This window comes from Arachis duranensis, chromosome 4 (genome assembly GCF_000817695.3).
Source record: "Arachis duranensis cultivar V14167 chromosome 4, aradu.V14167.gnm2.J7QH, whole genome shotgun sequence".
NCBI classification, from domain to species: Eukaryota; Viridiplantae; Streptophyta; class Magnoliopsida; order Fabales; family Fabaceae; genus Arachis; species Arachis duranensis.
This window is the reverse complement of record NC_029775.3, coordinates 119,433,407-119,446,791: the sequence shown is the minus strand read 5'-3', so window position 1 is coordinate 119,446,791 and position 13,385 is coordinate 119,433,407. Positions and strand designations below refer to the sequence as shown.

Here is a 13,385-nt window from a genome sequence, read left to right as displayed (position 1 = left end):
CTTGTTTCATATATTCCTATATATAATTAACAATAATTTACTTTTTAATATCTCAAAAAATTGTGTTTGTGTACATACAATTATACAGCCATCTTATTTTTCCGAATTTTCTTTTTGTCATGAATTCCTGATTTTGATAGATGATAAGGTAATATATATACATCAAGGAATCAAAGCTGAATGCATAAAAGTAAGGAAATGAAAGAATCCAAGAACTAGTAAGCATGATATTTGTTGCATACCACTTTCACTGTGAGCCAAAAACATGATTAAAGTAAAAACCAAAATACAAAAAGACAAAAAAAAAAATTGCTGGACAGTAGTAACTATTAAGCATGGAAGCAGTATGTACTTCTATAGGTACATACACTATGCAACACTTCTACAAATAAGTTTCACTATCACTATGCTCTTTGTATAAAAACTAACTATTTGTTGCATAAAGTTTACTCAAAAATCTTACTTAAGATTAGTTTAATATCAAATGATGGGACTTTAAGTGGCAAACAAAACCGAGATAGGTTTGAAATTTTGTCCAGATATTTCACTTCTTTTATTATTAGGATTCTGATTGAGAAAAGAATTAATATCTTAACATGTAAAAGGTGGAAAATAGTAGAATACTAATGTCTTTTTGTTTTTTCATTACTAATTTTCAAATTTAAAAAAAAAAGTATAACCTACCTCTTCCTACATATAGCTTACATGACAAAGCAAATTTAACCCTAGATTAAAGGAGTCTATAACACTTCTTTTGGTGCTATATCCTTCACCTTGCACTTGATAAAGTAAAATGAGCCAATTCAATGAACCATAATCTCTTTCACAATATATAATCAACAGCATAAAATGAAAGACAACTAAGAAAATATCTTCAATAGTGTCATCATCTGTACAACCGCTATTATTGGCTGCTGAAATACTACTAATCTATGAAAAACAATAAATGCAGTAACTTCCAATTTTTCCAATTTTTTCAAATGTGTTATAAAATCCTAGGATGCTAGTAATCAACCACAAAAGATATGCAGAAAAAAGGGGAGAAAATGGAGGAAGCAAATGCTGCACATATTCTTCTAGAAGCTACTCTTGATAAATGATGAAAACCACTGGTACCTAAAAGTGTTTTATGTACACTGCTCTAGTGTTCTGAACTTGTTGCATCATAGTTTATCAGCAATTCTTCCTAAAGCATCTGCAAGCTTATCCAGCACAGCAACAATGTTACTTGCTGTGTCTTTCTGCTGTTGCCGATCCAATTGGAAATTGACGTTCTGAGCCTCGAGTTGATCGCGCAGCATCCTGCCATTTTTTTCTAACACATCAATTAGTTGACTCTGCAGAGTTTCTTCTTCCGAATCAACTGAAAACCGCTTCCTCTTTCGTTCTCCTTGAGATGTAGAATCCGGATTTGAAGCTGGTTGTTTCTCATTAGTAGCATCTATAGGGTAAAAGAAAATGTCTAAACAAATCAAATTATATTTGACAATGTCATCATGGAACTTAATTCTGTAACATTGTAATGGTCAAAATTTTAACCTTTGATCCTACTCATATGCCTTATACATGAAGCTGTACTTAAGCTAAAACTCAGGAGCTCAAGTAAGGGCATAAACAAAGCTTATGCACAAAAGGATCTATACTTTGTGGAGAAAATTCTTTCAGTCATGTTATATAAGATACATACTTGATTACCATTTAGGTAAGTGTAACATGTGTGGATTGTCAAAAATATACAATGTTACAATGGGACCAGTAGTGTTATTCAATGACTTACTTCAAAGGTGCACAGTATACCAGTAAAAAACTATTCATTCACATGTATGGAGTTTCAATCAAGTTCATTTACTAAAGATTCATGTGTTACAGAGCTTTCAACAAAATTTCAAGATATTTCATTACATTACACTATCTTGTCAAATACTAATTACACATAGATAATTGTTAGAAAATGCTCGATTGTAACTTACAAGTCTATCACTATTTTTATCCTCAATAACTCAAATAATTATGTCTGTCACCAAAGTAAACATGGATAATTTCCATGGATTAGGAAAAAGCTAATCAAGAAAAGAGTAAAAAAAAGCATTGTGTACAAATTGCAAGAAGGAAGTAAGTTGTCACCGATGAATTTCAGCTTTACCATATTGTGAACAAGAGTAAACACATTAAACCAGCCTCCTTATTTCATATTGAATGCAGTATAAAATAGCTTTTCATGTACAATTTAGCCTTTATACTAAGATATTAATGTTGTGCCCAGAACACACAAGCCATATTGGAACAAACACAAGGTTCATTTGCGAACAGTCAACATATTCTTGAGCTAAGCACTATCGATATCATTCCTTCACAAAACAATATCCACGTTTCTCAACCTATCATCAATTCATCTTAATGAAACACATCGTTACCTTGAGCATTGCCTTCCCCTTGGAGGGGTGGTTGATACTGCTTCTCCGCTGTAAATCAGAAGAGAAAGGCAGGAAAAGTTAAATAAATAAGAAAAAAAGAGAATGAATGCACTGTCATCTAAATATCACCCCCAACTTTTCCACCTTCTTAGCAAAACAATATCATTGATATATGACAGATAAATAGTGTAGTCTCACTAGTCTGATCCCTGTAACCGAAGACTCCACAGTCATTGTAAAAACAAACAAGACAGCACCATTACTATAAACAATAAATAAGATTGAAAAAAGTCATACCATTGAAGTAGTTGATATTAAAAATTACAATTTTTGCACTTATCAGCTAATTAGCTAAACAACAATAAATTTCGGCATCATTGCAGCAGTTCATAAATGCAGAGTTTCAAACCTGAGATAGGAATAGCAGGATGAGGAACATTCTTATTCCCAGAAACAAAAACCTCGTCCCTCTCAGAATCAGAGAATAATCCATCCTCACCACCACCAACACTCACCCTCCTATTACTGTCATAAATGTGCACCTCAGCATCATCACCACCTTCCACTTCCTCCGCCACCTTCGCCGCCGTCGCAGAACTCGCCGGAATCACCGCCAACGCCGGAGAAACCGCAGCGTCAAGTATGTCATACACCTCCTTATCAAAATACCCCGGTAACTTTCTCTCCCTCCTCATATCGTTCCTCATAACCCAAAACGACTCCGTTTCATCCCTTGCCCTAGACTCCCACTCCTTAAAGCCAAAACAGAGAAAAAGAAATACTATTCAAATTCAAACGCATAATTCGATAACTGATTTTTATTAATAAGCAATTCTGAACTGAAATTGAGTTTAATCCAATCACGACGCAGCTAAAAACGCACCTTGATCTTCTTGTAGTCGCCGGCGAGGTTGCTCCACCGTTTCCGGCACTGAACCGGTTCGCGGTTCACGCCGTGCTTCTTACAGTACGACGACACCAGCTGCCACTTAGGCTCCGGCGAACCGATCGACGGCGAACCGATCGACGGCGAACCTACGGCGGACCGGCCCGGTCGCCGTCGGTTTGCCGTCATCTCCGCCGTCTGGAGCCGCGGAAACTGGCTGCGCTCCGTTGACGGCTCCGTCGTGTTCGCCGTTAAACAGAACTCGTTCCTCCAAAACCATAATGGAAAAGAGGGTTTTAAAAGTCACGTGACTCGCACGTGTCGGTTTCTGACGGTGTTTTTTGGGGATAGTCCCGTTACGGCGTTTTTAAAGAGAGGGTTTGGGTTTAGTTCATGGCTTCTCCGTAAGACTACGGATTGAAAGAGAGAAAAGAAAAAAAAGGAAAAAAAAATTGAAGAACGAGAGAGAGAAAAAAGAGAGAGAAAGAAAGACAGAAAGGGTTTGCGATCTTTATGGGTGTAATTGGGGTTTTTATTTTTCTAAATTTTTTTAAGGGTTTTTGTTTTTTAGTAATTTTCACTGGCTTTAGTGTACACTAAATAGGTTCTTGGCCCTTAACTCCTAAACAAGGTTTTATCTAATAATTAATAATTGATTACTATTTATTGGGGGTCGTATCCTTATCTTTTGATTCTTCAAAATTAATGGGGTTTTCTTTCTTGGCAAAAGGTTACTTGCTGGGTTGGTTTGACATCAAATTCCTGAAACAGCACTTTCATTTCATTATCTTATGCTATCAGATCCTAATTAGTATTTTTCTAACTCCTGTTTTAGGTCATTTTCTAAACGTTTCAAACATGAATTGTACCTTTCTCTTCATGTTTAGGGGTGGTTCAATGTAACTTATAAAAATATAAATAGTTAAATACCACCCACAGTTTTTACTCCACTACTTTATTATTTATTTTCCAATTTTTATTTTGAGGGAATAATCAATAATGAAAGAATCATCCTTTTAAATAGGTAACTTCAAAAGTGATTAGTACTCTTAAGCCTATAAATTGTGTGTGTGGAAGGTGGACCATGGTGTTGATAAGGGCATGCTAACCCTACCACTTAAGATTAAAACCATTCATTTTTTTCTTTCTTTCTCAATACCTCTCTTATCTTAAGGAATAATTCCCCTCTCAAATACTTGCTTAATAGCTAATGCTTGTGTTTAATGGATGGACCCTCCATTAAAGCCACTTTTAGTTTTAGTGTTTGCACCTTTTGACAAAACCTTAATTAAGGTAGTACCACTATTAGGCACTAGTCTAACACCATCAAGGATAATAATTAATTTTTAGTGACACGCCATTTCTCTAAGGTGTGTGTGACCCATATATAAAAGCAATTGAATAATTCAGTTTAATATTGATTCATTTATTGATTCTTTTTAAGTTGTGATGTGGAGTCAATATTTATTTATGCTAGCACAAAAACACTGGTATGAATAAATATATATGTTTTACTAATCATTTAATTATTTAAATGAGAACAAAATATACAAAATAAATGAATGTCGCTACTATATGTGTCAAAATTCTAAAATAAATGTCATTTTTTTTATACCCCCAATATTAATTTGATTATTTTTAGAAAAATAATTTAAAAAAAATCAACTATAGAAAATTGAATATAACTTTGTAAAAATTAAAAGAAAACACTTTAACCTAACCAAAAATTCTTGGTTAAAGCCTTACATTTATAGCGTTGACTTAAGAGAAAAAGAAGATAATAAACTATGAATAACTAACTTTTCTCTCTAACATGCAAATACTATAATAATATATATCAAATGAATTGTAGTTAACCACCATAGTCATATTATTATAGCTAAATTGAAAGATCATAAAAATACGATGGTTTAATTATTCTGTTGATCTTTATAGTTTTGTAAAATTTTTAATTAGATTTTTGTATTTTTTTTAATTAAGTCTTTGCATCAAATTTTTTTTAATTAAGTTTCTATATTTTTTTTTAATTTGAGTCCCTGTACAAAATTTGTTTTTTAGTTGGGTCCCAAAAATTAAGCCAATTACTATCAAGAATAATTTAATTTAAAAAAAAAACGGATGGAGAATCTAGTTAAAAAGAAAAAAAAATATAAAGACCTAGTTAAAAATTTCGCAAAACTAATTAAACCAAATATGAACGAAGTTGGAAGGATCCATAATAATTCTGAATATAGTGTATTGAATTATGAATTAGAGGATAAGTAGCAGGTCATGTTCTCTGTGTGGACCTGAATGATGGGGGACCATAGTGGAATCTCTCGAAGAATTCCATGATTAAGCATCAAATTATACTAATACAACATCAACATCGAAAATATATGCATCAACAATACAAACAACATGAATTCATAACGTAATTGCAATAACTAATTAGTGAATTAGGAAAGTTAATTAATGAGAGTGTTAATTCAAAGAGATCACTGTCATTTATTTGTATACAATAAGCCATAATAGCCGTTCAGTATTTACTTGATAATGCGTTTACGACTCTACTAATTTAACTGAATTTGATAAAATTTATTGAAGAGGTATTTGCTTTTTTTAAAAAACTTAAATTAACATTTTATATTTGGTAAAAGTTAAAACATAAGGTTCATCTAGTTGGTAAATTTCAACTAAGCTCATCTCTATTACTAAAATATGTATTGAGATCCTCAATTTTTAAGGGAGAATAAACTTAATTATTCTAATGGCTAACTAAAAAAATTGGAAGGTAAGAGAAAAAAATATAAAAATTACTAATCATAACATTTATTATTACTATTTGTCTTTTTATGCTTTTTATATGTTATTGTTATATAAAAATTATTGCTTATAATGATAGATCAATTTTAATAAAATAATTTTTATAATGTATAGATAAATTCTATTATGCAAACTCTTGTGCAAATGGAATGATTAATTATAGTTATAGTTTATTTTTTGGTTGTCATGTATTCTTTAAAATTGTATTTGTTTACAAGGACATGACATAGAGATACAGAGACACAAAATCATATTTAACAGATGAGACATGAATAAAAATATTGTGTCTAGAGATACTAAATTAGTATATTTTGTATTTATCGTAGCAGAAAGCATATTGAGACACTAACGAAAAATACAATTTAATTTTTACTTTTTCTTTTATTATTCTTATTTTTTTTCATAATTATACTTTTATTATTATATTTGTCTTTCTAAATTTTTTAAATGAAAAAAATAAAAATAAATTAAACTTTCATAATTTATTCTAGTTTATCACTAAATAAAATACAAGAATACTAATTTTTGTGTCTCTGTCCTTTATATTTTATTTTCAATATCTTGTCTTATCCTATTTTTAGAATTAAAGGTAATCTAATTTACCTTTTTGTATCTTTCTTCGTCTTCATATCAATTATACACATCTCATCTTCAAGAAATTTGTTTTTTTGGGCTTTAAGCCCCATTGTTAATAAAAAAATAGATAAATTCTATTAACAAAGGGAAAATAATTGAAAAGCATAACTCATTATTTTTTTTGGTTATCTACAGTATCTCTCAATTTAGTAGATCAAAGATTAATTCACTGTACATCTAAACTTCATTTAAGAGTCTACCGCCGCAATAAATTGCATAACTCATCATTTTAATTATTATTTGAATGGCCTGTTTGGCCCAAACTGTGCTTGCAAGTTTTATTATTTGAATGGCTGTGTTTGTTCTTGGGTCAACCAAGTAATCCAGATGGACTAAGCCCAAAAATAAACACAATTGGGATGACCAAAAATGGAATAAATGAAAAATGTAATATAGTTTTTTTTCATCCTGAAAAATAAAATAAAATAAACGTTATTCTTATTTTTTTTTATTTATATAACATAATAAATGAAAAATAACTTTAACTACGTGATTAAACAAATAACACAATTAGCGACACTAAATTCCCACATCAATTCCTTCTTTTTTCCTCTTAACCATGTTCCACACAGACACACATTCTCACGAGAGTTATGTAGTGTTGAGGTTTTTCTTTCTTTTCTTTTTAACCATGTTAATTTGTTACAAAACACAAATATTTTGCTGAGTTATCGTATTTGTATGTTAATTATATTTTATATTTTGTATATGACATTTATCAACACTTATCTGATATATATTTATTATACTGTGTCTTAATAAAAAAAATAAAAATTTATCTTTAAACATATTTAAATACATATTTAACTTTATTTTTAATATATATTTTTAAATTGAATTTAGAAATAATATANTTACAATAAAAATTAATTATCAAATTAGGTGCTAATGTAATACACATAAAATATAAAATATATAATAAAAAGGAATTATAATAGATATAATTTTTATATAAATATATAATGATTACTTTTTTTAATGTAATTTTTCCTTTTTTTTTTCTCTTTTTCGTGTAGATTTTGATGTGGCCAAGCTGAAGAACAGCGAAGTAACGTTAATGACACAATCATGATTCATGCAAATCTGGGACAAGTCAAACGAAGCTGAGAAGCTCAACTATCTTCTCCTCCTTCCAACTGAAACATTAAAAAATAATTAAAAAAAAAATACATCTCCGACACCTGATCATGAAGTCGTTAAACCAACAAAACCGAACAAAATAAAAAACGGATTTTTAACCTGTCCCAGATAACTTCCTACCTCACCGGAAGTTTGACCGTTCCGGCAACATCACCGAAGCTCAAAAAACACATTTTCAGTTAATGGGGTAGCTCAGAACAAGAAAGAGTGATGAAGATGAAGAAGGGTGTTGTTGTTTTGTGTTAACGTGCAATGCAGGGAATTTAAACAAAAAAGAAAGAAATTAAACACATAAAAAGGGTTTCCTTAGAACAAGTTTTGGATTGAAAATCTTGCACGCCACACATACATCCCTTCAAAACGTTACCTTTCTTTTTTTTTTTTTTCTCTTATCCAAATTCCCACCTTGCCTTATGCCGTAATTTATTCGTTTTCCTTTCTCTCACTTCTTCTTCTTCCTTGCATGTATTTAAACGGATTCCTTAGCTTCCATTTCTTTGTTGTGATATACAAAATAATTCATTCCCTTTTTCCCATAAATAAAGGTAAGTGCTTTTTGGTACACGGTATTGCAATTCATTCCTCAAAATTCAAATATAGGGTTTTGGGAATTTGGACTTCTGAAGGTTTGGTTTTGGGTTTCAAAGTGTTCAAGTTAATACCACTTCCATGTTAAAATAATTGTTAATTACTTGGACAAAAGAATATATTTTTCAACATGGGTCGTCTAGATACATTACTTTTTAATTTTTGATTTTTTTTTTGTTTTCAAACGGTGGAAGAAAAGGAGTAATTTTTAAGTTGTTTGTTATCCTCTTGATGATCTTTCAAAATATTGGTAGATTTTTTTTTTTCAATTTAATACAATAATGTGTAAACGTGTGAATTTCCAAGTGCATTTTTTTCAATGCATTTGATTCAATGAATTTATAGTAGTATATCTTATATTCAATGGATTTAATTAATTTAAATTATCCATGTATCAGTGATAATTTAATTCCAAATCCATAATTTGAATTCGGAAGCTATCTAGATTCTAGAAGTTTTTACACGCAGTTTTCTTGCCGAGTAGGCAACAAATATTTGGATGATTAACTTGCCTTATTTTTCTTTTCTCTATGCTCAACAGATATAAAGAGCTATTAATTCTAGATTTTCTTGGTCTATATCTACACATTACTTGGATTATTCATCATGCCTTCTGAAACAATGAACTCCAGAAATTTTTCTTCATCATTGTTTTCCTTTGAAGATGTTTCTCCTTCCACTATGGTATGTGATTATGTATATATAAGCTTTGAACATGGTGCTATATTGTAAGAGGTTCTGCAGAATTATAGAAATTTAACCTACCATCTTTTGTTCTTGACAGAAGCAAGATGAGTTCTGGAAATCAGATAAGCTATCTAATTGCTATGGTTAGTGTTACTAATCTATTTGATTCTCTGTAATCATAGATTTTGATGAAGGAGCAAGACCTAACTTGAGTGTACATAATGTTTCAAATTTTTTCAGAAAAGAATAAAATTGATGTAATTTCCACTCAGCATGAAAGCAACCTCTTCTCTAGTTCTCTGTCAGAGTTGTTTAACAGCAAATGTAAATTCTCATTTACTTGATTAGTGAATCAGCTTTATTGTACCAAATTCAATTATAAATGAGTCATTGACTTTGGAGATTTGATACATTGAATTGTTTAACATACCAAATTTTGAAAGTAACAGATATTTTGGAATAGAAGAAGTAGCAAATATGATGTGGCTTAATATAACTCCTATTGGTGCAGTGAAACTATCTGCAAATAGTGTTCTATATGGACATTCAGTTGATAATATTGCACCTCAATGTGAGGAAGAGATGGTTTATGATTCTCTTGAGGAACTTGAGGCTCAAACTATTGGGAATCTTCTCCCTATCGATGACGACGATTTGCTAGCTGGACTGACTGGTGATCATGAAATCTTTGTTAAAGATAGTTCCGGTGATGAATCAGATGAACAAGATCTTTTTGCTAGTGTTGGAGGAATGGATTTGGGACATGATGATAGTTCATCTTCTGGACAAAAGAATTCTGAATTCCATGATGAAGCTTGTAAAGCGAAACTCGAGCTTTATAACACCTCAGTTGCAAGAGAACACCCTTCTAGAACATTGTTGGTGAAAAATGTTGCTAGTGATGTTGGAGATTCTGAATTGAAAGCTCTATTTGAGGTTTGTATTCTTGTTTTCTTTGACTTTTAGTTCATGCAGTCATTATTTATTGAATATATAAAGGTAATGATAACTGATTTTCATTTTGTGAAGCAATTTGGAGGTATTCAGAGAGTTTACAATGCCTGCAAGCAATGTGGATTTGTGTTAGCATCATATTATGATATCAGAGCTGCCCAGAATGCAATGCAGGCTCACCGGAATGGATTCTTCGGCTTCAGGACATTCGACATTCAATATCTTATTCCAAAGGTTAGGCACTGAAATTCAATATAGCTGTTAAAATATGATCATGCATCTCATAGAAAAAATGCAGTATTTTCATATACTCTCTTAGTGATTCCTTGCTTGTGGAAATTTTATCAGGATGATCCTTCCATGAAAGAAATTAATCAGGGCACTCTTGCTGTCTCTCTATATGATTTATCCATTACAAATAATGAACTTCGCCGAATGTTTCGCCCTTTTGGAGAAATCAAAGAGGTGAGTTTGGTTACCAGTTTACTAGTTGCAAAAATATTGATCAAGATAAACTATTTGTTAATTTTGTGTAACCTTTGTGAACTGCAGATTTTTGAAACACCTCAGAATCCACATCACAAGTTGATTGAATTTTATGATGTGAGAGCTGCAACGGCAGCACTTGAAGCTTTAAACAGAAATGATACTGCTAGGAAGATGCTAAAGGTTGAGCCAAGCCTAATAGGATACTCTAAAAGGTACTATTCTCAATTCAACTGTTTTCTAATTTTTTGGTTCCCTTTCTCTATGCATGCTCCTTACTTGAAAACTTCTTTGCTTCATAGGGTCTCTTCAAGTTTTCCAAATGGTGTCCTTTGTAATCCGTCCGAGTTTGCGACGAACATCAATATTGAAAAACAGGAAAGGCTAGATAGCAATAGCAGGAAGTTCTGTCAAGCAAACTATAATGCACACCCCATGGAATTGAATGATTGTGGTAAGTCAAAATGTGCAAATGAGTATTAAGTCCAGTAACTTAACTATGATTCTCAATCCATTGATTAAACTTAAACTTAAACTCACCCTTTTTTTTTCTCAGTTTTTGAATCCTCTACTGCTGATAGAGGCCTTTCTCTTCCTCGCCATCGATACAAATGGAGCAACTCTTATCAGCATGTTGGAATGACATGGCCAAATTCATCACCCTCATATTTTGATGGAGTTTGTGCAGCTCCTACCTTACCAAGATTTCATGGTGTTCATAGGTCACCACCACATATGATCAGCAATGTTGTGTCCATGAATAACCACCTTGCGCGATCTGCTCCGGCAGCCAACTATAACATTTGGGATAGACAACATCCCTATGCAGGGGAAACACATTGTTTGGACTTCTATCCACAAAATATGTTTCCAAGTCTTGGGGGAAACTATGTTGACCTTCAAGTCCTTCCTATGGATGTTGGATTTCCATTCCATAATCATAGGGAAATGATGTTTCATGGAAGACATAATATGATTCCTATGATCAATTCTTTTGGTACTTATAAAGATCGCGCTAGAAGCCGGAGACAAGGCAGATCAACTCCAGTAGACACTAAACAGTATGAACTTGACATTGAACGCATTAAAAATGGCGAAGATAACAGGACAACACTTATGATAAAGAACATTCCCAACAAGTAAGTGTACTCATATATTTCATAGAATGTGTTTTATGCAGCCTTTTTTTTTTCATCTGCATATGATCATTTCCTTCTCACCAATTACATATTTGTTAACTTGCAGGTATACTTCAAAGATGCTATTAGCTGCAATTGATGAGTGCCATAAAGGAGCTTATGATTTTGTTTATCTACCAATTGATTTCAAAGCAAGTACCATTTACTTAAAGAAATTGTCCCTTCTTTTTCATCTAACTTTTCCAAACTGAAAAAATGGACTATTAATAATGTCTATTTTGGTATTCCTTTTTGTCTTAATTGCAGAATAAATGTAATATGGGATATGCATTCATCAACATGACTAATCCTAGCTTGATCATACCATTTTATCAGGTTAGCCAAATGAACTAGAAAGTGATACTATCTGATTTACAATATATATATCTATTCCAACTCTAAGAACTATAGACTAAAAATCTTAGTATGATGCAATTCTGTTTAGGAGTTCAATGGAAAGAAATGGGAGAAATTCAACAGTGAGAAAGTGGCAACACTAGCATATGCTCGCATACAAGGAAAAGCAGCACTCATTGCTCACTTCCAGAATTCAAGCTTGATGAACGAGGACAAGCGCTGCCGGCCGATCCTCTTCAACACTGATGGTCCTAATGCCGGCGACCAGGTACAGAGTTTCCTCTTATATGCATTAAACTATGCACTTCTCTTCTTTTCTTGCAAAGCAAGCTACATGTTTTGTACTAACTTTGTTAACAACACAGATCCCTTTTCCGGTAGGCGAAAATGTTCGAAACAAACCTGTCAAGCTCTCACCTGCTGCAACATGAATTTCATAGTTCATTGTGTTCAATCTAAGGAAGCATTTAGTTTTATTCCACCATCTCATTGATTTTTGTGGATGCTAACATTATAAAACTAAGTGATTTGAATTTGGTCTTATTGTTTGAGTTCCTCATATTTGGATTGCTTGAGAGAGGGGAAAACTCCCTTACCTTAAGCCAAGAATTTTTTTGTTACTTTTATACCAAAATTGTTAAAATTTAGAAATATGAAGATCAAGATTGCATATATAGGACTCCTGAAGTTGGAATAGAATTGTACTTTACCATTTTTTTCATTTTTCTGTAAATAATATGTTTTGATTTGTAAGTTGGAGAACATTTGTGATTTTCAACCGAGTTTCCTTTTTAATGGAAATTTTGATGAATTATTGTGATGAAGCATTATTTATACATACACATTTGTATCGTTCTTAATTGTGATTATAAAAAATGTTACATGTATACATAAAATTAATCACAAAATTAGTTATTATATATTTTTATATAAATACAGAATTTAATTTTAATACACAATTAGTGTAAAATAGTTTTACACGTACATCCAATTACGTAATGATACATCAGCAAAAATAATTACATTTCACATTGACCGCGTGAATAATTATCTAAAAAATAAATGTGATTGTATGTTTTACAATGTTAGTACATCAAAATTAAACTTATAAAATAAATATGTTGGTTTATTTATTTTCAATATATAATTTATATTTTAACATATATTCTATATAAATAGATGATTTAATAGTTAATTTTATATAAATATAACATTATTATTATTATTATTATTATTATTATTATTATTATTATT

At 31.4% G+C, this 13,385-nt stretch overlaps 2 protein-coding genes across 4 annotated transcripts; one reads left to right on the top strand and one right to left on the bottom strand.

The window, feature by feature from the left end:
* Positions 1–802: 802 nt before the first annotated feature.
* Positions 803–3,489, bottom strand: LOC107486470 (trihelix transcription factor ASR3). The gene is made up of 4 exons (XM_016107016.3): positions 3,298–3,489; positions 2,824–3,166; positions 2,415–2,462; positions 803–1,441 (listed from the first exon to the last, which is right to left on the bottom strand). Exons 1-4 carry the CDS (start codon positions 3,487–3,489, stop codon positions 1,164–1,166), a joined length of 861 nt encoding a protein of 286 aa, XP_015962502.1. The 3' UTR covers positions 803–1,163.
* A 4,874-nt stretch (positions 3,490–8,363) lies between these two features.
* LOC107486471 (protein MEI2-like 4) lies at positions 8,364–12,864 on the top strand. Of its 3 annotated transcripts, XM_016107017.3 has the most exons (14): positions 8,364–8,426; positions 9,011–9,153; positions 9,254–9,299; positions 9,397–9,480; positions 9,668–10,092; positions 10,186–10,344; positions 10,459–10,575; positions 10,663–10,811; positions 10,899–11,050; positions 11,153–11,735; positions 11,842–11,926; positions 12,042–12,110; positions 12,220–12,399; positions 12,497–12,864. In XM_016107017.3, exons 2-14 carry the CDS (start codon positions 9,076–9,078, stop codon positions 12,560–12,562), a joined length of 2,193 nt encoding a protein of 730 aa, XP_015962503.1. In that variant the 5' UTR covers positions 8,364–8,426; positions 9,011–9,075; the 3' UTR covers positions 12,563–12,864. The 3 variants fall into 3 exon arrangements, with proteins under 3 accessions (XP_015962503.1, XP_020996928.1, XP_052116936.1); XM_021141269.2 differs by lacking the exon at positions 9,397–9,480; XM_052260976.1 differs by lacking the exon at positions 8,364–8,426 and having other exon boundaries at positions 8,913–9,153.
* The last annotated feature ends 521 nt before the right edge of the window (positions 12,865–13,385 follow it).